The 26,583-nt window shown below is 46.3% G+C and overlaps 1 protein-coding gene and 1 pseudogene across 2 annotated transcripts in view; one reads left to right on the top strand and one right to left on the bottom strand.

The window, feature by feature from the left end:
* The window catches only part of MLXIP (MLX interacting protein), a 56,535-nt gene extending 38,518 nt beyond the window's left edge, over window positions 1-18,017 (bottom strand). For both annotated transcript variants that reach the window (XM_058691329.1, XM_058691330.1), the window contains exon 1: window positions 17,486-18,017. In XM_058691329.1, coding sequence (XP_058547312.1) covers window positions 17,486-17,898 — 413 coding nt within the window. In that variant the 5' untranslated portion in view covers window positions 17,899-18,017. The remainder of the gene's footprint in view (window positions 1-17,485) is intronic.
* On the top strand, window positions 3,644-4,968 carry LOC131489408 (adiponectin receptor protein 1-like; annotated as a pseudogene).
* Window positions 18,018-26,583: the final 8,566 nt, after the last annotated feature.

The raw sequence follows: 26,583 nt of genomic DNA, 5'->3' as shown, positions 1-26,583 counted from the left end.
CTGGCCAAGCCAGCTCAACTGTAATCAAGAGGTCTCTGGTAGGCTGCACTAAGAAGCAACTGTAGGAGTGAAGAGCCATGTCCTTTCTCCCTGGCTCCTATGGATTTTGCTAACGAGAGGATGTGTCCTATTTGGTGTTGAGCAAATCCTAGGAACTTCATCTAGCTGTCCTGCATTAATCTGTGAGCAGCTTTCAACTTACTGGAGAAAAAAAAAACTGCATAGAAATTTTGAGATACTTAAATATCATTTAGACCACTTTGACTTCTTTATTGTAATCAAATACTTGGTCTTGTCAAAAGGATTCTAATAAAATGCTTTAGAGAGAGAGAAAAAAAAAGAAGCAACTGCAGGAAGACACGCATGCCACAGGTGAGTTTCCCCAGCACCACCTGCCTGCTGGTTCTCAGGTACCGCACAAGGACAACGTCAAGGACAAGAGAGAGGCTGAATTGATAACTGGGCCTTCCGCCGAGGTCTCTCGTGAGGGAAAAAATTAAGAACTCCAAAGCTCAGGACTTGTCCAATGAGTAGAGGACCAGCTTGAGGGAGTGCTAAGGAGGCTGGGGGCCAGGGCCTGGAGCTCTAAGCCAGAACGTGGCGGGTGGATGCGGATGCCACAGGGGCAGCCTCCCCTTTCCGCTGAAGGGAGGGAGTCTTATGACTGATTCAGTTTTTCAAACATAACCGAGGTCCTCATGTCTTCGACCAGCCCCTCCACCACGCGTTCAGCCAGCAGCACAGGGGTGGGCTAAATGGAACCACAGAAACCCCACAACTGATCAAACCGACACGTAAAGCTGCAGAGATCATCTCTGGACTTGATGTGAAAGTATTTCAATTGCTTTCCAGCGAGCTGAATCAGCTCTTCCTTCCATGAACCAAGTCATACCAGTATTTTCTTTTGTAATTCAAAGGAAATGCATCCACACAGCTCCCCATCACATGTGGTGCAGACTCACAGTTGGAATTATAACCTTTCATAACACTCAATGCTCTCCTTGCGTCCGGATCGACAAAAAGCTAAGGGACCGCATTCACCTGCTCACATCACTGCAAAGCGTAGCCTCGGGGGTCTGTCAACCAGCAGGCACAGCACAGACAGGCAAGCTGGGGCCTCAGTTCAGGTGTGCACGCTGCCGATGGGTGTGTCAAACACCATCCACTGAGTTTCCTGCCCTTCTGCAGGCTGTAGGGACACACGTGAAAATGCAGGGAGCATTCCTATCAGCAGCCCAGGGCACAGAACAAAGGGTGCTTTTCAGCTGCGTACCTGCTCACCTCCTTCCTCCACACACCCCTTATCAAGGGTTGGCAGGGTGTGGCAAAGAGGTGGGGTGCCTAATGTGGCAATCCCAATTGCCTCTTTTTTTCAAGAGTCCTGCTGAGAGATTCTCAGGGTTGATGGTTATTTCTGTCAGGAAGGAGAGGGAGGGGGAGCATTTTCAGAGAAAGCAGCCACCCTGCAGTACGGTAATAGGGATGAACAGAACAAGGGCACAGAAACACCTTAAAGTTACGCAAAATACACCATGAAATATTCTCAATAACCAAGAAAAAGGGATTAAATAAACAATAGTACACCCACACAATGAAACACCATTCAGCCACTAAAAAACATTGCAGATGAATATTTTGGGGCCTAAAAAGGTGTTCATAATCTATTAAATGAAAAAACATATATACTCATCATGACAAAAAAAAAAAAAAAGAAGAAGAAAGAAAGAAAAACAAACAAAAAACCCACAAGGTCTGGAAGGATAAACACTAGGGAATTGACAGTGGTTATCTCTGGGTGTGGGATTTTTTTTCCTGGAAGGAGGCCTGGAAATACAGTCAAATTTCAAAAAGTGAGGTGTTAAGCCTAAAAGAATAACTCCCCAACTTTTCAGGGAATGTATCTCAGCAGAAGCACTACACCTCTAATAAATACAAATTCTATTTCAATCTGGCTTAGAAGCAGAAGTGATTGGCATTTAAGAACCATAAAGCTATTTGCCAACACCCTTATAGATCAGATCAAATATAGATGGAAATCTGAGAGCAGGAACAGGCTCAAGGGGGCAAGATGGCTGCCCAAGCCGTACCTTCATGTGTGAATGTGTGCGTTGGGGGGAAGGTTCTAAAGGGGGTGCGTTTATTCTTTTCTTCACCACCTCAAATACACACACACACGTGCACATATACACACTAATACTGGGGAAGGGAAGTAGGAGGCACGTAATGTAAGGTCAAATGTGTAGGTTAGAAACTTTAAACAAAAGTACAGAGACAGGCCTCCTCAGTCTAACTTAAAGTTATAATTTTATTTCAACTACAACCAAATCAACTTATAGTTAAATTATCCCTTTCATCTCCTCCAGACTCCCCCTATGAAAACAGCCCCACCCCAACAAAGTATGCTGAATTTAAGGGGTGTAGTCTGAGATAGACTATAAAGCTAAGAATGACTTCAAGTCCAAGAATTTCACAAAATGGAGAATCGATCCTCTATCTCCCAGATAAGATCATTTAAAATAATTGCCCAAGCTCCTCCTAACTCAAAGTTAACTGTCTACTAGATGCATCTGTACCTCTGGGGTTTGACAGGCAGTCTTAGATTTTATATTCATTTATATTTTTATGGTCCTGTGACTTTAAACACAGCACAGGGCAGAGAGTACACAGTAAGAGCTAGAACACTAAAAATACTTTCCTTGTGCCAGAAGCTGACCTGTGGCAAACAGCACAACACAATCCTTCATCCAAGACTCACTTTTAAACTAGATTTAACCTAGCCTAAACCCATCTCCCCAGAATAACTAATACTTGAACTCAGACATTAAACTATAAATTGAAGCAAAATTTAAAAGTGGAGCTCACATATTAGTTCAGATTTCTTCCAATTCTTCAGATATGCCCAATCTCGTTAACACTGGGCTCACATTCCCAAACACCAAGAATCACCTGAAGCTGAGTGACGGGTGCCCACCCTTAGAGCCAGCAAACATTCCACCACTCCCTATGGCCTTTCCATCCATCACTCAGGCCACATCAATTGCAGTTTTATGTTTACATGGTTTTTCACAATAAAAAAAATTTCTCTGTAACCATGACTTTATCAAAATGAGGAAAATACATGTTACAGATGGCTCATTCACTTCCTGGCCCTTGTGGGCATTTGTGTTTGTAGTCCCTGACTCATACAATGTTAACAGGAAAAAAGGTCTTAACAGGATAATCTCAGAGACAGTGATCTGGCAAGCTAGAGGGCAAGCTGGAGAGGCAGGCCATTTTCCCAACCATTCTCTCATTTACTATATACAGAAGAGACAGAAGATAGCAAATTGTGAAATTTCTAGACACTGACATATTTAGATCTTGAAGAGCATGTAGTCCAGTGCTTCCCAAGTCAGGCTTCCTAAAGAAAATGTTGAAAACCAGAAGCGTTTTAAGTACTTGTTTAAATGACAGCTCTATTGTGACATAATCTCCATGCCATGAAATTTTCCCTTTAAGAGTGTTCACGAGGGTAGCCAAAGATACGGGGCCGCTTGGCCACAGGATGTAGCGCGGGGGACTGCGGGCCCCAGCAGAGCCCGTCCACAGGCCTGTTTACCATTACAGGGAGGTCTCTGTCCCCTGGGGCTGACACCCCCCCCAACCTTTCCCCAGGCTGAAGCTGCAGGGTATTGAGGTACCAGCCAGATGTCTTCTCACAAAGGTTCTGGGGTGGCACAGGGCAATGCAGCTCCTGCCAGTGACAGGGAAATGGACACACTGGAGCTGGCGGAACTGGGACCCCTGCTAGAAGAAAAGGCAAACGAGTAACGGTCCACCCAGCCGAGACTGAAGGAGAGCAAGCACACCCAGCACCCCAGGAGGAGGAGGAGGAGCGGGTATAGGCCCTTCCCCTCCAAGCCGACCACTCCATGGAGAAGATGCAGAGGAGTTTGTGCAGAAGGTCTGGGAGGGATGCTAGAGGGTCATCCCATATGTCCCAGCCCGGCCTAGGACAACGACTACTTGCTACATGGCCATGGACCACCCGTGCCCTCCTGCCAGGTTTGCTTCAAGAGCGTTTCCCGCATCTGTACGGAAACTGGCAACATCTGGACCCATCTGCTTGGTTTTGTGCTGTTTTTCTTTTTGGGAATCTTGACCGTGCTCAGACCAAATATGTACTTCATGGCCCCTCTGCCAGAGAAGGTGGTTTGTGGGATGTTCTTTTTGGGTGCAGTGCTCTGTCTCAGCTTCTCCTGGCTCTTTCACGCCGTCTATTGTCATTCAGAGAAAGTCTCTCAGACTTTTTCCAAACTGGGTTATTCAGGGATTGCTCTACTGATTATGGGCAGCTTTGTCCCCTGGCTCTATTACTCCTTCTACTGCTCCCCACAGCCACGGCTCATCCACCTCTCCACCATCTGTGTCCTGGGCATTCCTGCCATCATTGCGGCATAGCAGGACTGGTCGGCCACTCCTAAGCACTGGCAGACAACAGCAGGAGTGTTCCCGGGACTTGGTTTGAGCAGTGTTGTGGCCACCATGCACTTCACTATTGCTCAGGGCTTTGTCAAGGCCACCACAGTGGGCCAGACGGGCAGCTTCTTCTTCATGGCCGTGATGTATGTCACCGGAGCTGGCCTCTAGGCTGCTCAAATTCCTGAATGCTCCTTTCCTGGAAAATGTGACATATGGTTCCAGTCTCATCAGATTTTCCACGTCCTGGTGGTGGCAGCAGCCTCTGTCCACTTCTACGGGGTCTCCAACCTTCGAGAATTCCGTTATGGCCTAGAGGGGGGCTGTACTGATGACTCCTTTCTCTGAGCCTTCCCACCTGAGGGGTGGAGGAGGAACTTCCCAAGTGCTTTTAAAAATAACTTCTTTGTTGACATGAGAGGAAGAGTCTGAGTTGCCTGTTTCTAGAAGAAACCTCTTAGAGAATTCAGTACAAACCAAGCTTCAGCCCACTTCCATACCCACTGGGCGATAAACTACCCATTTCCCTAGCTGAGGAGGATGGGGAGGGTCCAAATCAGACATGCCCCGCCTCAGTAGTCCCCGTCGTTGGCAAGGGGGGACCGTCCCCTCACAGAGACAGCACTTCGAAGCTCATGTTGAGGTTTTACCCCTCCTCCAGCCATTTTGGGAAAAAATGATGGACTGGGACTCTTCAGAAATCCTGTTTCCAGAAGAAAATGTCCCTTCCTTACCCCCATCCTTACTTTGTTATCTGGCTTATAACAGGCCATCCATTTTTGTAGCACACTTTTCAAAAACAGTTAGAACCTGGTCCCATCTTTCTAGGGCCTGGATCTGCTTTTAGAAGAACAAAGCCACCAACTTTTACATAGCCCAGATAATCATGGAAGTGTGTTCAGGCTTCCATGACTTTTAATTTTCTTTTAACCTGACTTTTAATTTTCTTTTCCTTGGCACGGTCATGTAAAATTAAAATGGGGAAAGATATTTAATACTTAATACTAAGCTTTAAAAAGAAACCTGCTATCATTGCTATGTATCTTGATGCAAAGACTATAGTGATAATAAAAGAAAGTACAGAAGACACTTGGCATCCAAACAAAAAAATAAGTAAGTAAACAAACAAATAAAAGTGTTCACTGGGGTGCCTGGCTGGCTGAGTTGGTGGAGTGTGAGACTCGTGATCTCGGGGTAGCGAGTTCAAGTCCCACGTTGGGTGTAGAGATTTAAAAGTAAAATCTTAAAAATTAAAAAACAAAATACAATAAATGTGTTCATTCGTTTTTAGTGCATTCACCAAGTTGATGAACACATCATCATTCTCTAATTTTGGAACATGCTCATTACTCCTTCAAAAACCTTACACCCATTAGCTGTGAGGATCCATTCTTCCATCTCCATGGCAACAACTACTCCACTCCTCTGTTTTATGAATTTACCTGCACATTTCAGATAAATGGGATCGCAACAGGTGGTTCTTTGTGTCTTGCTTCCTAGGAAAACGTTTTTAAGGCCCATGCATGTTGTACCATATGTTGGAATTTCATTCCAAAAGTTGTCTTCAATATTTTTAAAAGTATTTATTTGCCCATGAATAAAGTCATGGTGGTCATTCTTTAAATAAACACATTTTTTCTCATTTTGTAAACAACAGAAAAAAATTCAAATATATAGAAAAATTGAAAAGTTATGTGGTGCACACCCATGAACCCACAACCTGGATGCGACAAATAACACTTTGGTATATTTACTTCAACACAAATTCATCCATTCATCCATCTATCTTACTTATTTTTAAGCAGTGGTTCTCAAAGTGAGCTGGAGAGCCTGGGAGTCCCTGAGGACCTTCTGGGGGTCTACGATGGCAAAACTATTTTCAAAATAATACTAAGGGGCTATTTTCCTTTTTCCATTTCCACTCTCTCAAGAGTGAATGGTGACATTCTGCAGACGTGTGACACCGCGGCCGAAGAAAGTAGAGGTGAACATCCAGCTGTCTTCCAACCAAACATTAGCTGAACAGTAGACAAGATTTGCAAGTGTGGAGAACAATGCCGCTCTGCTCATTTTTGCAGAAAACAATCATTTTCTACAAAAATGTTATTTATGTTAACACCTAATGGTGTTTATTATTTTTTCCAGTGCTTTAGCAAATATTTTTAAATTCTCTGTTTTCATTTCTAGCATGGGAAACGTCAACAGCTATAATCCACACAATCAAAAGCTCTTTGGGCTTTCCAATATTTAAGAGCACAAAGGGGTCCTGAGACCAAAAGGTTTGAGGGCCGCTATTTTCAAGCATTTCAGAGTAAGATGCAGACATCTATATACTTTGTCCCTAACACACCAGCATGCATAACACGTCAGCCAGAGTTCAACATTGGTCAATGTTTCCTTTTGTTTTGGTAAGATTTACACATAATAAAACGTACAAATTTTAAGTGTACCGTTCTCGTTCAATGAGTTCTGACAAATGTATGTGCAATCCCCTATCCAGATTACCCCCATCGTGGAAAATTCTCTTGTGCCTCTTTCCAGTCAGTCCCCACTCCAACCTCCTTCAGAAGCAAGTAGTGGTGTGATTTTTTTCACCTTAGTTTCAGCTATTCTAGAACTTCATGTAAATGAAATCATATCTGTTCTTCAGAGGAAGGGTTATTTAATTCAACATAATGTTTCTGAGGTTCATCGTGTTTTTGCACATACCAGTAATTTGACCTTTTTTTATTGCTGAATGCAAATTGTTTCTACAACAATCTCTCTCAAAAACATAAGGGCCATTGAAGATAAACAAGGTTGGTAACCATGCCTCTAGTCTAAACTCAATCCCAGCCCCTGCCTCCCCCGACCCAGTTAGACACAGTGGCAGGGAGGAGCTAGCCAGCGGCACCACCGTCCCGGAGCGCCAGCCCAATCACCCTTCTACCACGGTTCCTGCCATTTCCTATTCTCACCTGAGAAGAAAGTTCCCATCTCAATCTGTAAGAGAAGTTTATTACAGGAAATGGAAAATCAATACCAGATGACGGAGGTACTAGGCTTCCCTCAAAAACACGTCGGTCAATGAACGGACACACAAACGTGGTATGTTAATACACGGGACACTATTCAGCAAGCGCGAGGAATAAAATACAGATAGATACATACTGCCACATGGATAAACCTTGAAAACAGGATTCTAAGTGAAAAAAGCCAGACATAAAAGGCTGCACACAGTATGGTTCCATTTATATGAAATGTCCAGAAAAGGCAAATCTAGAGACACGGAAAGCAGATCAGTGCGTGTCTGAGGCTAAGGTGGAAACTGGGATCAAACGTAAAAGGACCGGAAAGACCTCAGCGGGGGGGGACGGAATCTAGTTCTGAAACTGGATTGGGATAATGACTGCACAACCAACAAATCGATAAACTGTATACTTAAGATGACTGCAATGCATGGTATATAAATTATACTTCAGTAACGTTGCTAAAAAATAACAACAAAAACTTGTCTGTGCAAGTAGATAAGAGTCCTGCTCCAAGGCAGAGAAAGACCTGTTTAATAATTCAAAGAACAAAGGAGGCATTTTAAAAGACCCTGCTTGCTACTCAACTAGAAAAGAGTCATGTAAAATAGCAAAGTAATACAATCATATGTTGTTTTAAGAATTCATTGAAAGTCTTTCGTTTTAATAAATAAAAGGGATTTATAAATTAACTTCCTCTAAAAGGCTCCATATCAAGCTATGAGGGCAGGTCCCAAAGGCTCATCAGGAGACGAGGTAGCCCACTGGCAAATGGGCCAGTTACCACATCAGCACGGGACAAAGTGCTTTCGGTTGCTCTTTTAGAAGCTTGAATATTGGGTAAATTTTAATCTACAAACTAAGTTAATTCCCCTACTTTCTTCGTAAGAAGCTATTTTTTGTCCTAATGGCCAAGTTTGTCTCATGGTGACAAACCAAAAGAGGGCACCTTCTTGCCTACGCCCACAAGCCACAGAGGGAAGGAACTGTAACAAGCGTTCAGAATGGATCCTCCTACTCCCAGAATTTTCCTCAACAGCAAAGCCATGCTACCTAAGCCTCATGGTTTCCCTCTTCAGTGCAACTAAAACTCCCAAACCTCTGTTTCTACCTGCAGCCTGGTTCTCTCTGCTGTCTCTTTACGAGCTCTCACTGCTTAGCTCTCTACTCAGATTCTTTACGTCCACTTCTGAGACTCAAAAGCAAACAGAAAGGAATCCTGTTTCTGGAACTGTTTTTTCCAGATCTTGGACACCTTCCTGGAGCTACGCTTCTACACTGCCCCTTTCCAGAAGATTTTTCTGGTGATGCAGTCCAACCCCAAACACATGAAGAATGCTAGATTTGGAGAGGCTCCTTTAGGGCATGTAGATCAGGCAATATTCCTCCACCACAACCAGACCCAGCTGAGCAAAAACATCTTTTGGGATATACGACAGCATGTATTTCGCAGGAAAAAACACTGCCTTCCAGATGCCAGCTCAAAAGTCCAGAGTCTCCCCTGCACATCCGACCCCTTCGAGAGGCACGGTAGAGGTCTGGGAGGCGAGACAGAGCACAGTGTGGTCGAGGCTACGAGAGGACCTCGCCGGACAACTGCAGTGCCCCTTACACTGACAGTCCCCTCGAAGCCCCCTCTTGGGGAAGCTGCCCCTCCCACAGCTCCAGTCACAGGGTACCCACAGCAGACGAGTTTAGTGCACAGCACAGCGGTGTCCCCAGCACACCTGCCACTGCAGTTGACGGGGCCTTCCTCAGCTTCCTCATTTCAGTAACGGCCCCCGTGGTTCAGGCCAAAACCTCCCAGTCACTGCAGATCCTTGTCTTTCTTTAATCCTCCAGGCCCAGTCCACTGGCACGTCCAAAACCCACCCTGAATCCATCCACTTCTCCCACCTCCACTGCTGCCATTCTAGCCTGAGAAAGGCCCAACGGCCTCCCAAGTGGTGCCCCAGCTTCTACTCTTGCCTCCTATCAACTGGTCTCCACGGAGCAGCCTCGACAAGCTATATTCCCCAGGGCGGCGAGCACAAGATCCCACTTCCTCACCAACAAGGCCCCTTGCCTCTTGAGTCTCACCTTCTACCGCTCACCTTGCCCTCAACATTCTAGCCACACTGGCCTTCCTTCTAGCCCCACAATGTGCCAAGTTCATTCCACCCTGGGCCTTTGCCTCGGGCTCTTCTGCAGCCCGGAATGCCTATCCGTGCCTGGCTCCCACTCACCACTCAGGTTTCAGCTCAACCTAAAATGTCACCTCCTCAGAAGACTTCTCTGACCAGCAAGCTAAAGTATCTTCCTCCCATCCCCCTATCACTTTCCTTCTTTCATCCTGTTTTATGGTCTTCACTGCACCAACAATATAAATCTGATTTGCTTACCGATTCCCTTTGTTAGAATATAAACTCCATGCGGGGAGATGACTCATGTTCCTTGTTTACTACTGTATCTTCACGCCTACAGCTGTGTCTGGCACCCAACAGAGGCCTAATAACTTCTAGAAGGAAAGAGCCAGACTCATGCTCTGTGGCCTGTGAGGTTCTACTCGGAGAGGAAGGGGACAGCTAGTCTCCCCCCTACTCCCAAACATTTTAATTGGAGGCTATGGGGCTAACTTAGGCAACTGGCAAAGAGCACTGATGGTAGCAGGAAGCTCTAAGCAAGGTCTGAATGTGAAACACAGGCCGTGGGTGAGCTCTGGTCAGGCGGATGCAGAAGCTCCTCTAAGCAGAAGTTTTATTTTTTCATGTTTGTTTATTTATTTTTGAGAAAGAGAGAGGAAGAGTAAGAATCCCAAGCAGACTCCACACTGTCGGCACAGAGCCTGACCGGGGCTCAAACTCACAAACCACGAGGTCCTGAACTGAGCCGAAATCCAGAGTCAGACACTTCACCGACTGAGCCCCCTAGGCACCCCTAAGCAAAAGCTTTGACACAGAGAAGAAACAGGGCTGCAGGTAAGCGAGCCAGCTGGCAGTGGGCTAAGCAAGACTGCAAGGAAACCAGGCTGAAAACAGGCTGAGAGAAGAGCCGAGTCACTTCACAGGGATGAAGCGGGAAGGAAGGACAAGCCCCCGCCCCGGGGCGGAGGACCCAGAGCGGCCGGGAACCCAACTCTAGTCCGCACTAGTTCAGGCAATGCTAGGAACCCTGGGATCATCATGAGGTTACCAGCACCCTTCCCAATCCTTGCAATAAACCCGTATCACACGGGGAAGCACAAGAGGGTCCCTGATCCATGCAGCTGGAAGAGTTCTGCCTACATAAAACACAAGTCCTGAGGCCTGGAATTCTAACCATAGACAGAATTCCAACAAAAGATGGAAAATATCATCTAAGATATTTGCTGTCTGCACTGCACATATTCTACCCAAGAAAATGGGAGCTCACACTGAATTCTTCATCATTGTACGAATCCTTAAAAGTAAGTAAAATTGGGGCACCTGGGTGGCTCAGTCAGTGGAGTCCAACTCTTGATTTCGGCTCAGGTAATGATCCTAGGGTCATGGGATCGAGCCCTGTGTTGGGCTACATGCTGAGCGGAACCTGCTTAAGATTCTCTCCCTCTCTCTAATTAAAAAAAAAAAAAAAGTAAAAGTAGCTTTCTATAATATCCTATCCTATCAATTATAGTGAGGACTAAGGCTAAGACCCATTCTACAGACTTCTCCTTATATAACAAGGACCCTCCTATCACTAGATCCCCTGAACTGCCACCTACTACACCAGCATTAAATTAATAGAACTCGAGAATGGGCTGCTATGTGTTCCTGTGGTTAAGGAAGAGCTAAAAATGCCTTTTTATAGCTGAGTCATGTGTTTCAAAACATGACCTCAAGAAACACTTCAAACCAGGCTGTATGGCTGCTATAATAAATGACACAAAAGTGAGTGGCTTAAAACACCACCTGTTTAGGGGTGCCTGGGTGGCTCAGTCAGTTAGGCACCCAACTCTTGATTTCGGTCAGGTCATGATCACACAGTTCATGAGATCGAGCCCCACGTCGAGCTCTGTGCTGACAGCATGAAGCCTGCTTAGGATCCTCTCTTTCTCCTTCTCTTTCTCTTGTGCTCCTCCCCTGCACATGTGTGTATGTGTCTGCATGTGTGCCCACGCTCTCTCTCTCTCTCTCTCTTTCTCAAAACGAACAACCAACCAACAGCAACAAAAAAAGAACACCACCTATTTATTACCTTAGAGTTCTGGGAGTCAGAAGTCTGTCGTGGGTCTCACTAGGCTAAAAATCAAGATGTCAGCAAGGCTGGGTTCCCTCTGAAGCTCTAGGGCAGAATGTATTTGCCCGCCTTTTCCAGCGTCTGGAGGCACCCACATTCCTTAGCACACTGCCCCTCCTCCATCTTCACAGCCAGCAACATCAGGCCAGGATTTCTCCTGCTGATCTCTGTCTGCTTCTCTCTGATTTCCTCTCCTATTTTTATGGACCTCGGTGATTACTGTGGGCCCACCCAGAAAATCCAAAATAATCTCCTCATTTTAGAGGTAGATGATTAGTGGGGTGCCTGGCTGGGTCAGTTTGTAGACCATGCCACTCTTGATCTCGGGGCCATGAGTTTGAGCCCCACATCGGGCGTGGAGCCTACTTTAAAAAATCAATCAATCCATCAATAATTTATAAATAAATAAACAAACAAACAAATAAATAAAGGTAGCTGATTAACAACCTTGGTTGATTCCTCTTTGCCATGTAACCCAGCGTATTCACAGGTTCTGGGGATTAGGATATGGATCTTGGGGGAGGAGGGGGGAGGGAGAGGGGTCATTAATCTGCCACAACAGTCCAAATGAGTCACAATACAAATGCCATTCAACGAAAGCATTCACCCTATTGTCCCACTCCATACCAACATCCCCTAAAGCCCTGTTCCACAGAGTCTGTGTTTGTCTTTGCACAAGTGAAGATAAATAGGTTCACCAAGGACAAGTTTATGATGTTGGCTTCCAAGTACCTGAACTTCCCTTTTCAATCGCACATGTATTTCTTAATCACCCAGTATGTACCAGACACTGTTAGGATCTGTGGGAAAGTCAAAGATAGCATGAAGCGTGTCAGGTCAGGTCTATGTAACGATTTGAGGCAGAATCGATAAGGGTCATGGATTTACAAAGGAATGTGGCGTCCACTCCCCTTGGGAGGCCTTGCTAGGGCAACAGTGCTTGAGCCGGGTCTTGAAGGAAGGGCAGGACTTCATGGGTGATGAAGAGCGTGGAGCATGGAAAGGCACGGAGCAGCCCAAGGCATTTCTTTTCCCCACCTTGGTTTCCCCAGGCCTTACTTTAGAAGGACTGGCCCTTTCACCTCCTATAGAACCACAGGCTTTTGTGAACAGATGCGGAAGGCAACTTTTCAGCTCCAGAGTCACTGCCTTGGACAAGGTGCCTCAACTCAGCAACAGGACTAATTAACTCCCAAACTTGGGGTGGGGGGTTGTTTTTTTTAATATGAAACATGAGGATCCACCACCACCCCACCCCACCCCCACACACACACACCTAAGAAGGCTATTGTGAGAGTTGCTTAAGATCATGTAAAGAGAATCCAGGACATAGTAGTGTGTGAATTCTCGTCTTCTTCCACCCCAGCAAACAACCTCGAACCTCGTTTCTCAGGCGTTTCCCAACTGTACAGCCTTTCTTCACCCTTCCATCAGGATGGCAATTAGCCAATCAGCCTCTACACGAAAAGGAAGTATGCTCCTAGACTACTAATGGAAGAAGACAGAAAAGGAATATGGAGCTTCCTGCTGGGGAATACGGTCCATAACCGCTGACGGTTAACATGGGGAAGGGGAGGTAAGTATTAAACCCGGATGTCAGGGGAAAGTATCCACACTGATAGCAATTATATAAACTCTCAATCTCAGCGCCGCCATCAGAACTGGTTCACGTTTTTTATTGCAGACCTTGCTAATTATTCTACCACTGCCTGTTTTATCTGCCCCCCACCCCTAGTTCGTGAGCTCGTCAAGGACAGACACTGCCTTTGTCATCCCTGTAGCCCTCATTCCCACCTCAGTGCACGCCCCGCAGCGCACACTATATAATGATCAAAAACTGAAAAAAGTGCAAAAGAAGAAAACCTGTTTATCTTCGGCGTGGTTGCAGAGTAGTAAACTTAGTCATCTGTGTGAACGGTTCTCATTTACAACCGGTTACCACACCTAGCATTAGACAGTACCTCTACTGAAAACTTAAAATCTGGAGGTCACCGTGCTCTAAACTTTTAATCCTTGCTACTCCTTAAATCTGGCAGAGATTGCCACTCTGGGTTAGGAACAGAGAGTTTCTATACAGAGTACACATATACAGGGGTATGTTTTAGGAATTTGTATCCCAAAGCTATCTTACAGGTCCGAATTAAAGGTCTCTTCAGATACCCATTTAAGCAGAAACCCACTGTCCAGAAAGCTACTGCTTATCACTAAATACATAAAGACAACATCTCTAACCCTCCAGAAACATTCACACCTAGGTTCCCCAATAAATAAAGAGTTACATAAAAAGGTAGAGAAGTGAAACCAAAACCAACCACAAAAAGCTATCTACTAGATGTGCTCAGAATCTGTGTGGGTGAGTTACATGTGTGACATTCCTTAAAATGCTAAGAGGGCAAGAACCATGAACTATGTTCTAGAGTACATAGCTCCATTGTGGAGCGTGGAAAGCATACGCAAAGCAAGAATGTGTCTATTTAGTATTTGTCAAGCAAGCATTTGAAAGCCACACTAAAATACCCCAGTGAGATATGTCAGTTCCTTCAGTTTACAGAGGAGGAATCTTGTCCTCGGCTGGGCGAGGACACAGAATTGGATTCAGCCTGCGAAGCCTTCTCTTGCCTCCTACTAGACACATTCACAGACATTATCTCAGTTATCCTCACCTCCACCCTGCAGGGGAGTTTTACTCTCCCCGTTTTATAGTGGCAGACAGGAAGGCTCTGAAAAGGTAAACCATGGGCGCTTTTCCCCCATCATCTATCGCCTAAGTTTGCCTTGGGGAAAGGCAACTTCTTCCCCTCCAAAATGTCCCAGTGATTGAGCATACACCGTAGGACCAAATCAAGATGCTCTGCTACAGGGCTAGCATCACAGACCGGGAAGGACATGGATTCCAAGGCCAGATGCACGGAGCTGGAATCACCTCGGCACTGTTACTTGCCCAGGAGGGTCACTGGGCACACTCACACACAGTCCCCACTCCTCCAACACCCTATTCCCCCACCCAAAGTCAGTCTCGCCAAAGACTTTTTCAGGGTTCAAGACTTTGCATGTTCAGGAACAGATCATATTCAGAATCCCTGGACCACTTCACAGGACTGGGGAAAAAATAACCACAGCTTCCCCTGTGCTTAGTTCCTCCCCCAAAGAGCTGCTGAACCTCATCTGGAAACAGCTGGGAGACAGCAGTTAACAGGAAACCAAAAAAAAATAAATAAATAAAGACAGCACAGAGTGTACCAGGGAGAGTTAGGCAGCTAGAACCAAGAGGCCAGGGAACAGACAGGAAGCTGAGGTTAGGAAGAGCCTAGGCCAGAAACAGTCTTGCAGGAGAGGAGGCCCCACTGTCCTTCCTCTAGGCCCAAGAAGGAAAAAACCCGGAAAACAGTGGCGAGGGCTGGAACCCCACAGAAAGGGAAGTCAGACCACCAGTGGTGAGATCGAGTGTGCTTTCCTCCCTACCCCCATCTCAACCCTCCTTCTCTGAGAGCCAGCTAGTGGTCATAATAGGACAGCTGAGGTCAGAAACTCACTTCTGTTCGCTGCTTTCTGTGCCAGAGGCTACAGCCCAGACAACTGGTTTTGAGTCATTCCTCTGTCAATCTGTATCACGGCTCCACACTGCCAACTGAACTCAGGGGCAGTCGCATCAGCCTCCCACGGAGAGACAAAGAGTATCTTCATGAGAAATTACTAGGCAGATACCCACCGGAGGCTTGCAGCGGCAGGACTTGAGCACAGAGAACTACAGCAAAGCGAGAGAGCCAGCGGGGCTGGAGGTCTTGAAGAGCAAGGTAAGGGTGCATTTGGCAATCAAGAAACTTAATTGAGCAATGGCTAGTTGCCAAAATATTTTTGAAAGAAGTGGGGGGAAAATGCCATTACTAAAATTCTTTGGTGTTATTTAATAATAAGCCTGTGGGTTATCCAAACTGAGGGCAAAGGGAAGTCTGGTTTATTTTTCCTTTAGCAGAGATTAGGTGAGATCTTTCTACCCCATGGCTCCTGCTACATAATCATCCCTTCTCTCCCTGTACACGAAGAAGTTTATATTAAAATAAAGAAAAGGATTAAGTTCTCTTAATAAAACACATTCCTGTCTTTCCCTTATAGTTTTGTTTGAAAAGGCTCTTGTGGTGTATGCTACAATCTAGGTGGGTTTGATTCCAGCGAAGTGCTCAAATTTTAAGACTGAGTAAGCAGGGCTAAAAGAGGGCTGCAATCTCAATTCCAATTCCAAAAAAAAAAGAACATCTTCACGGGCTCAGTGCCAGCTCAAACTGGCAAGACCAGAGAATCAGAGCAGAGCCTAACCAATATGCCACGCAAGGGGGATGGGAGGAGAGCTATGGGTAATGTACTGCAGCCATGTGGCAAACAAACCACCAGGGAAACCTTCAAGAGAGGAAATGGGGGGGGGGGGGGGCGGGGGGTTTGTTTCAGGAACATAACAAAGGAACAAGTTGACTAATCATTTATTCCAGTGGGGGAAAATGCCACCCGGAGCCATGTTTTGACTTCAGGTAAATGTGTAATGTTTTAACTTGGATATATCTGGGTTTAAAGGCTCTCCCAAAAAACAACAACAACAACAACAACAACAACAACAACAACAACAAGGAGTGGGGGGAATGTACCTATTTTTCTTTACGCTGTCTCTGGAGTCTCCAAGAAAACTTTTCCTGTGCCGCCTGCAGAGCAGACCTAAGACAGCCCAAGCCAGCCCAGTTACTAATGCAATCACCCCCACTCAGCAGAGATCCTATCATGAGCTTGGTGCAGGACTGACTGCTCTGCACTGCAGATGGCCCGGAGAAGTTCTGTCGCTGAGGCAGAAGTCGCTGGGCACAAATACCTAACATGCGCACCAAAGAAGGAGGAGAGAGTGGAAAGACAGTTTATCTCATGAGGGCCAGGTATATCTGTGACTTAGAAAAAAGGGATCTCTGCCCAGAGCTGGGTCCACATGTCAGGATGGTGTCTGGGATGCCTGCCCTCAACAATGCCATCTCCATATAGTGTTTCAGGGCTGACCCCAGAACCTTCCAACTTGCCGGGAGGGCAGACTGCACCTCCAACAGCTGTGGTTCCAAAAGTCAACCTAGGAAGCACCCAGGCTGGCTGCTAAGGTGGGAGAGGGTGTCCCAATAAAGTGGATGTGAGAAGACCCAGCCTCCCTCTGCTGGGACAATAAGAAAAGTAAGCTAACATTTACGGAGCATCTACCTACGTGTCAGGCAGTGGGATAAAAGCACTACCTATCTCCTTCCATCCCTAAAATAGCCGATGGAGGCTGATATTACTGTCATCCCCTCTTCATAAAGGAGGAAGCAGGCTCCAGGATTTTACACAACCATTAAAGACTGGAACCAGCACTTAAGCCACCCCTGGACAGGTGCTCCGAACCACTACTCGATATTGCCGAAGCACACAAAGCGTTTGGGGGAAAGGGTGGAGAGTCGAGTAACACAAGGTGCAGCCTGTATTTGCAGCTTTTTCGTGTCCCAAATCGGTGGCCTGGGGACACTGGAGGGGAGGGCCTGGATGGAGAACGTGAAGCCGGAAGAACGCAAGCCCTGCTGGCAGGGGAGGAGGCCAGGACACGGACCCCTCTCGCTACCACGGAGGATCCCAGACCCATAAACACTCCCAAAGGGACAGGAGCCAATGGGAATGCGTGCAGCCCCGGGGTCCTCGGGCGGTCGAGCCCTCCGCGCTGGTTTTGTCAAACTAGGAAGCTCCACTCGAGAGGTGGGGCCGGCCCGGGGTCGCCGGGTCCCTACCTGTAGGCCAGAGTCATGCACTCGAAGAGTTTGGTGAGCGAGGCGTCGATGGACAGGTGGCAGGAGCTGGTCTTGCCGAAGCTGTAGGTCTGGCACGTCTGCTTGTTGACCGTGTCGAAATCGTAGCCCTTCTTGGGCGGGTGCTCGCGGTGCGGCGACGACACCATGAAGTGGCCGCTGTGGATGATCTGCTGGCGGCGCGGAGGCTCCTCGCGGCCAGGCCCGGCCCTGGGCGGCGGCGGCGCGGCGCTCGCGTGGGCCCGGGCCGGGGTGGCCGAAGCGCAGGCGGGCGGCGGGGACGGCTCATCCGTGTCCGAGTCGTCGTCGTCCTCAGGCACCTGAGGCTTGAGCAGCACCGGGCGGCCCCGACTGCGGGGCCGGCGCGGGGAACACATGAAGACGTCGGCGGCCATGGGGGGTGCCGGCCGGGGGCATCCCCCGGGGCTCGGGGCGACGCGAACGAGCGAAGCAGACGGGGCGCCGGCCCGGCCCGCGCGCGGACTGTCCGCGAGCGCGCGGCGGGACTAGAGGGGGAGGGCGCGGGGCGGGCCGACTGGGCAGACTCGGCGCCGGCCCAGGCGTGACGTCACCGGCGCGTCTCGGCCAATCGGCTGCCCGCGTCGGCCTCTTAAAGGTGCAGGGGAACCTTTCCGTATCTAGGCGGACAAAAAAGCAGGGGGGTGGGGCGGGGAGGAAGGTTGCCGGAAGCCACGCCTTGATGCCCCGCCCCTCGCCGCCCCCACCCTCTCCGGGCTGCCTGAGATGCTGTGGGAAGCAGTGGCCAGGGAATGCCACTCGCAAGTGTCCTAGCCTGGGAGAGGCGTTGGACAAGGGGTGCTGTGCCGACCCCGCCCCACGGTCCCGGGAATCGCGCTGTGGGCGGGGCCGGGGCTCCACGTGGTGGGTGGAGGTGGGGCTCCTTCCCCCTCCCCCTCGCTGGCTGGCTCGGCCGGGCCTGTAACTGAGTCCTGGCAGCAAGTCCCTTGTGTTGCTGGGCGCGTTGGTTATTGTCCCCATTTTATTGATGAGAAGACTTGAGTCTCTGATACCAAAGGCATTTTTCTAAAGCAGAAACCAGATCAAGAACGCTTCTCACTTAAACCTCATACCCGCAGAGGTGGAAACTGGCTCCGCCAAGTTAAGGTGCTTTCCAAAAAGGCATCACGGTTAGTACGTGGCAGAGCCACCAGCTCCTTTAACTAGGTCTCAAAATACTGTCGTTATTGTTAAGATCTTAAATTTAGACGCTGAACCAGCCCCGAAGCAATTCTAAAAGGGAAAATTGTGAACCTTAGTTTTCTTCTCTTTCAAATAGGGAACAATTCTATGCCTCAAAATTGCGACAGTTAAAAATGATTATAAATCACTTAACACAGTGCCTAGCACAGAATGAGCACTAAAGAAATGTACTACAGACTGAAGCAATGGAACCGACCTGACCAGAGGTACCTAGAAATTGCCAATACTCCATCACTCCGGACCCCCAGAAATAGCAATTTCAAATGGTTCAACCTAATAGTTGCCACTTCTAGAAAGCTGTCAAGGCTTCAGGGGCTCAAAGCCAGCCTGTGATGGCGGCCATGTTGGGAAGATGGGGTTTGACAGGGCATCAGGAGGGGGAAAGAGGCCCCTGGCCAAGAGCACCCACGGCTACTTCCTGCAGGGCCTTGAGCGTCCTCCATAGCTTCTCCTTTCAAACCAGTTTCACTTCCAGATTTGGGTGGGCACTGAGGGCCCTGCCCCACCCTCTTCCTGGCAAGGGCCTCCGGAAGAGGTGGGTGTTCAGAGAGAAAGTGACAAACGGCTTTTACCAAAGTGGCTGTGCATCCTCCTTCCCCAGTTGTCTTCAAGGACAGATAGGCCCAAGGGACTGGCAGCTTCACGTGTGAGTTTGAGCTCTTCCCCGTTGCCCAAAGCACCCTTCCCAGCGCTGGTTGCAGATGGCTGAAAGGCCACCCTTTGACTTGTCTTCCTTCATCTGAAGACTTTTCTCCGTGGTGAACTCTTAAATGCCCAGCCGCATTGTCTAACAAGAGGGAAATTGTTGAATATATTATGGCCCCGAATGTAACAGAACACTACATATCAAATGAAGCAAATATTATTGACATGGAAAGATGTCCATGATATACTGTTGGGTGAAAAAACAACTTTTAAAAAGTTATCAGTAGTTTGAGATCAATTTCAAAAAAATACTTATAAAATCATATCTGTATGTGTGTGTGTGGGTGGGTGGGTGGGTGGAGAGAGAGAGAGAGAAGGTGAAGCTTAGTGTTCACACTAGTTATCTCTGGGTGGGGTGATTCTTACTTTCTTCATGTTTATCTATTTTCTAATTTCTTAAAAGAAACAATTATTACTTGTATACCTTTTTTTTGGAGCGTACTCCATTTCTCTTTGGTTTCTTAGCACGAAAGACATCCATGTGGGAGGATGTATACTTTACTTTTTTAATTTAAAAAAGTAAACATTGGGGCGCCTGGATGGCTCAGTTGGTTGAGCGTCCGACTCTTCATCTTGGCTCAGGGTTTGATCTCACTAGATCAAGCCCTGAGTTGGGCTCCGTGCTGGGGGTGAAGCCTACTTCAAAAAAAAAAAAAAAAAAGAAACATCAGTTCCCTGGGAGGACAGAACCTCTAAAGGCTGATGTTGTAAACTGGCCACCCATAGGCCATATACAGTGCACAAACATGCTTTGTGTAATCCTCACCATAAATTCCTAAAGATTATATTAGAGAAAAAAACAAGACTGGAGGAAAGCACAGTTTAAAATGCAGGAAGAAAAGAACTACCAAGAGTGAGATCTGGAGGGGGGTGCAAAAAACAATCAGAGACTAGCAGGAGAAGGTCTCAGGGACAGTGTACTGGGATATGTGGAAATGATGGCAGAGAATCTAGGCTGAGGGCCTCCACCTTCCTTCCTGCACAGTATCAGGCAGCAACAGCCACGTGCACAGAGGGACATGCAGGACAGTGCTCCAAGAGAGCTAACAACCCCCATGAAGGACAGAGAGCTCCCACACCCAGCAAACCACAAGAACACAGAACCTCATGGAACAGCCATCTCTTCTCAAAAAATTGGAAGCACTCCATTATAATCAAATCAGCAATCAGGCAAACAGGAATTCCCAAATACAGAGTATTACAGACCAGCAAACGTCAGCAAACAGTTAAGGAAAGCCAGCCCTCTGGAAGAAAACTACCTAAGAACTAACAAACAAGGGGGAAAGTTAACAGAACAAACAGAATACTTTAAAAATAATTAATAGCTCTAGAAAGAGTGTGGAAGATTCTGCACCCACCAAGCAACAACTCATTATAGTTTCTTTGTGAAAAGAAGCAAACAGAGGTCTTGGAAAATAAAAATAAATATATATAACATATATCAAATATAAAAATAATGATTTTGAAAAGCTGAGTTGATAGCAGAATGGATAGGGCTAAAAGAGTAGCAAGCTAAAGATTAAACTGAGAATTTCTCCTCAAAATTCTAAAAGGACGAAGAAAGTAAATGACCCGGAGGGATACGTTCAAAAGTTCTAGCACCTGCCTAATAGTTCTAGAAAGAAAGAAGAAAGTGAATGAGGGAGGAAAGAAATAGAGGAAATAATTAAAGCAGAAGGAAAAGAGGGGCGCCTGGGTGGCTCAGTCGGTTAAGCGTCCGACTTCAGCTCAGGTCATGATCTCACAGCTTGTGAGTTCGAGCCCCACATCGGGCTCTGTGCCAACAGCTCAGAGCCTGGAGCCTGCTTCGGATTCTGTGTCTCCCTCTCTCTGTGCTCCTCCTCTGCTCATGCTCTGTCTCTATCTCCTTCAAAAATAAATAAACATTAAAAAAAAAAGAAGAAGAAGAAGTAAAAGAAAATTTTCCAGTGCTTAAAATATAAGCATTCTGTATGGATCAATATAGGCGGATTGTGCTGTGATAGCAAACCACACCCAAATTTCAACACAAAGGTGTGTTTTTTGGCTCAAGCTCCCTACGTATTTGCTGTGTGTCCATCACAGGTCGGCAATGGGCTCTGCTGGTTGTAGTCACTCCAAGACTCAGGCTGACATTGCAGCCACCATCTAGAATGTTGCCCATCGTAGTGGCAGAAAGGAAGAGAAAGCTCAGTAAGTCTCACTTTGTCAGTTAAATGGTCCAGCCCAGAAGTGAGATGCACTCACAATTCATTGCCTAGAGCATGGCCTCACCCAAGTAGGAAGGAGCCAGGAAATGCAATCCGATCATATGACTGTAAGTATTAGATGAATAGCACTGACGACTGATGATCAACTATACCTTTGGTTTCCAGAAATGCAATACTATGGATGACTCTCAAAAGCATTATGCTTAGTAAAAGAATTCAGACTCAAAAGGCCATACATTATTTGATTCCATTTATATGACATCTGTAAAAGGCAAAATACACAGGGACAGAAAAACCAGATCAGTGGTTGCCAGGAGCTTGTGGGGAGGAAACTGACTACAAAAAGGAACCAGAGAACAATTTGTGGTGATGAAAATACTCTCTCTTGATTATGGTGGTGCTTATGTGACTGTGTAAGTTTCTCAAAAATCATAAAATATATGCCTGAAAAGAGTGAGTTTTCCCTCAACAAGTCTTGGAGGATAAAAGGTTAAATGACTTTTTCATCCATAGGCCATATTTGAAAGAGTTACTGGAGGTTGTTCTTCAGTAAAACAAGAATTAAATTCAAGTAAAATTAAGATAGGGAACGTAAGGGGCGCCTGGGTGGCGCAGTCGGTTAAGCGGCCGACTTCAGCCAGGTCACGATCTCGCGTCTGTGAGTTCGAGCCCCGCGTCGGGCTCTGTGCTGACAGCTCGGAGCCTGGAGCCTGTTTCCAATTCTGTGTCTCCCTCTCTCTCTGCCCCTCCCCCGTTCATGCTCTGTGTCTCTCTGTCCCAAAAATAAATAAAAAACATTGAAAAAAAATTTTTTAAAAAAAAAGATAGGGAACGTAAGAAACAGGGTAGAGCAAAACAAACAAAAAAAGAAAGTAAAACTTAAAAATTTTAAATTATTATTTTAAAAGATTTTTATAAAAATAAAATATAAAAAATAAAGATTAAAAAAAACAAATTATGTTATTATGTTAGAAGGCTTATAATTAACCCACACCACCCATGCCATTCCCCTTACTACCTGACAGTCCTACCTACCTCCTCCAGAGAGGTAACACTTTTCAAATTTTTAGTGATCACTTCTAGTATTTATCTCCAAATTAAAAAAAAAAAAAAGCAAAACCTCTCTCCCTATATATATCCTAAAATCATCAATTTCACACATCATTTATTGACTTACTATGTTAGAATGATTTTTTTAATGTTTATTTATTTATTTTGAGAGAGAGAGAGAGCATGAGCAGGGGAGAGGCAGAGGAAGAGGTGGAGAGAGAGAATCCTAAGCAGGCTCCATGCTATCAGCTGATAGCATGGAACCTGATTCAGGGTTCAAACTCGCAAACCATGAGATCATGACCTGAGCTGAAACCAAGAGTCAAACGTTTAACCAACTGAACCACACAGGTGCCCCTGGAATGATTTTAATTTATTTTTTTATAGATGTCTTTCCTCTCCCATTTTACCACTATAGTTACATTATATTTTGTTAAATTCATATTCAGTGTTTTTATATTTTGGCCACAAAAGTATTGTGCACTATGATTTCTTTTCCTTGTTCCTTTGAACAAAAAATTGTTCAAATTTTTGTTTTTCCTGGAGTTAACAATTGTGTCACTTTTCCCATTTTCTTAGTTTTCCTTGAACCTATGGTTTAAGTCTTCCTATAACATCCGATAGTTTTCTTAAATATCTCTCAGTACAATTTTGACAGAGTCAGCCCTATCAGAGTCTATCAACCTCATTTTTTCCCACTGAAGTCTTTTGTCCTAACAATCTGGATTGATTGTTGCGTAGGCTTAATGCATAGCTATTGTCCCAGGACCTCCCTTTATCATCCTGGACACTTACTTCCTTGATCTTGTGTCAGATGTACTATTTCCTAAGCTCTGTATGGTGGTTTGGATCCCCTTTCATCAGTTTTTACAATTGTTTGTCAGACCCCAGCCACCAAAAGGGTGAAGCAGATCGAGAGCAAGTACGCTTTTTAGGAAGGCTTGAACACTGCAGGAGATACGCTTGCAACAGTTGACTTCTCATCCACATGTTGTGGGCCTTGCAAAATGACCCATCCTTTCTCCATTCCCTCTCTAAAAAATGTTCCAACATGGTGTTCCTTGAAGCCGATGTGGATGACTGTCAGGATATTGCCTCAGAGTAAATGTGTGTGTAGTACTTCGAACAGTGCCTGGCACCTAGTATGTGGGCTATGTTGGCTTATTGTTATTATTCTTATTATTTTTATTTGTTTTGTTTGGTTGGGGTGTAATTTGCATACAAGGAAGCTCTCTCTCTAGTGTACAGTTCCATGAATTTTAAAAAATATATACTGTCATGAAATCACCACCACAATCAAGATAGGGAATATTTCTGATACCCCCCCCCACACACACACACAGAGGCTTCCCTTGTATCCCCCCCCTCCTTCCACCCCAGTCCCTGGCAACCACTGATCTGCTTCTCGTCCCTGCTGTTTTGCTCTTTCTAGAACACCATACAAATGGAATCTTTCAGTAAGTAGCCTTGAGTCTGGCTTCTTTCACTTAGCGTAATGCATCGGAGATCTCCTCTATCCTTCAGTGTCTCCGTAGTTCATTCCTGTTTACTTCTGAGTAGGATTTCATTTGAGGAATGTACCACAGTTTGTCGATCCACTCAGCCATTGAAGACCATTTCAGTCGCTTCCAGCTTGGGGTGATTATATAAATAAGGCCACTATAAACTTTTATGCATAAGCTTTTGTACATTTTAATGTCTCTTAGATAAATATGTGTAGGCGTGGGATTTCTGGGTTGTATGGTAAGTTGACACTCAACTGTACAAGAATCTGCCAAACTATTTTCCAAACGGCTGTGCCGTTTCATCACCCCACCAGCAGCATGGGGGGGGGGGTCTGGTTTTGCTACATCCTCGCCGGTACTTGGTGTGGTCTCTCTTTTTAGCTATTCCAGTAGGAGTGTCCTGGGTCTCACTGGGCTTTTAATCTGCATTTCCCTAATAACTGATCATGTTCAGCGTCTTTTATGGGCTTATTTGCCTCCCATATATTTTCTTTGATGAAATGGCTATGCCACTATTTTGCTAGGTTTCTGGGGGAGGGTTAGTGTTTGCTTTCTTCTTCTCAACTCTTGAGTGTTCCTTATATATTCTAGATACAAGTTCTTTATCAGTTATGTGTTCTGCCAAGATTATCTGCCAGTCTGTGTCTTTTCATCTCATAACAGTGTCTTTAGCAGAGCAGAAGTTTTGAATTTTGATGAAGTCCAATGTATTAGCTTTTCCTTGTATAGTTAGTACGTGATGCCATGTTTAAAAAAGCTCTGCCAGGGGCGCCTGGGTGGCGCAGTCGGTTAAGTGTCCGACTTCGGCCAGGTCACGATCTCGCGGTCCGTGAGTTCGAGCCCCGCGTCAGGCTCTGGGCTGATGGCTCGGAGCCTGGAGCCTGTTTCCGATTCTGTGTCTCCCTCTCTCTCTGCCCCTGCCCCGTTCATGCTTTGTCTCTCTCTGTCCCAAAAATAAATAAAAAACGTTGAAAAAAAAAAATTTAAAAAATAAAAAAATAAAAAAAAAAATAAAAAAGCTCTGCCAGGCCACCTGTGTGGATCGGTCGGTTGAGCGTCCGACTTCAGCCCAGGTCATGATCTCACAGTTCGAAAGTTCAAGTGCCATATTGGGGTCCATGCTGACAGTGTGGAGCCTGCTTGGGATTCTCTCTCTCTCCCTCTCCCTCTGCCCCTCCCCTACTCTCTCAAAAACAAATAAATAAACTTTAAAAATAAATAAATAAACTGGGGCACCTGGGTGGCTCAGTCGGTTGAGTGTCCGACTTCGGCTCAGGTCATGATCTTGTGGTTGGTAAGGTCGAGCCCTGCGTCAGGCTCTGTGCTGACAGCTCAGAGCCGGGAGCCTACTTCAGATTCTGTGTCTCCCTCTCTCTCTCTCTGCCCCTCCCCCATTCATGCTCTGTCTCTCTTTGTCTCAAAAATAGATAAATATTTTTTTAAAAGTTTAAAAAAAAATTTTTTTAACGTTTATTTATTTTTGAGACAGAGAGAGACAGAGCATGAACGAGGGAGGGTCAGAAAGAGGGAGACACAGAATCTGAAACAGGCTCCAGGCTCTGAGCTGTCAGCACAGAGCCCGACGCGGGGCTCAAACTCACAGTCTGTGAGATCATGACCTGAGCTGAAGTCGGCCACTTAACCGACTGAGCAACCCAGGCGCCCCTAAAAAATTTTTTTTTAATAATACATAAATAAAAATTTAAAAAGCTCTGCCTAACCCCAGTCACAAAGATTTTCTCTTATGTTTTCTTCTAGAAGTTTTGGAGTTACATTTTGGTCTATGATCCATTTTGGGTGAATTTTGGTATAAGGGGCAAGGGACGGGCTGCGGTTCATTCCTTTTGCACGTGGATGTCCAATGGTTCCAGCCTCCGTTGTTAACTGTTTGCAATGAGCATTAACACTATCAGGATTCCCGGTGTTCTGGGGACTGGCAGTCAGCAAGAGGGCATCCTGGCCCCACGTGTCCCTCAAATCTAACAGCGGGGGCCCCGTGCAGTCCTTTGCTGGCAGAGGAATTGGTTTCAGGTCGCTTTACCTCCTCTCTCTCTTCCTGAAATCTCTTGCATAAAACAAACCATGAAAGGGCAGGGGTGGCTTAGTGGTCTGGCAACGTCCCTTTGAAAATAAACAAGTGCAGAAATTGAAAGCCAGCGGCCATCTCTGGGGACTACTCTGAGAAACAGTTTGGGGCCGGTGCATCCGCTGCGCGTGGCTCTCCTGCCCCCGCAGGCAGCAGGTCGGACGTGGCAAAGCCAAACAGGATCCTGATTGCTTCAGATGTCACTTCTGGCCAGGCAGACCACCCCCCAGCTCCAGGCCTTTGCAGAGAGAGGCTGCGCTGGTGGGGGGTGTCTAATCGTCGGGGAGGCCGGAAGAGGTCCATGGCTAAGCAGCCCTGCACAGT

Source organism: Neofelis nebulosa, chromosome 11, assembly GCF_028018385.1.
Source record: "Neofelis nebulosa isolate mNeoNeb1 chromosome 11, mNeoNeb1.pri, whole genome shotgun sequence".
Taxonomy (NCBI): Eukaryota; Metazoa; Chordata; class Mammalia; order Carnivora; family Felidae; genus Neofelis; species Neofelis nebulosa.
This window is presented reverse-complemented; position numbering and strand designations above follow the sequence as displayed.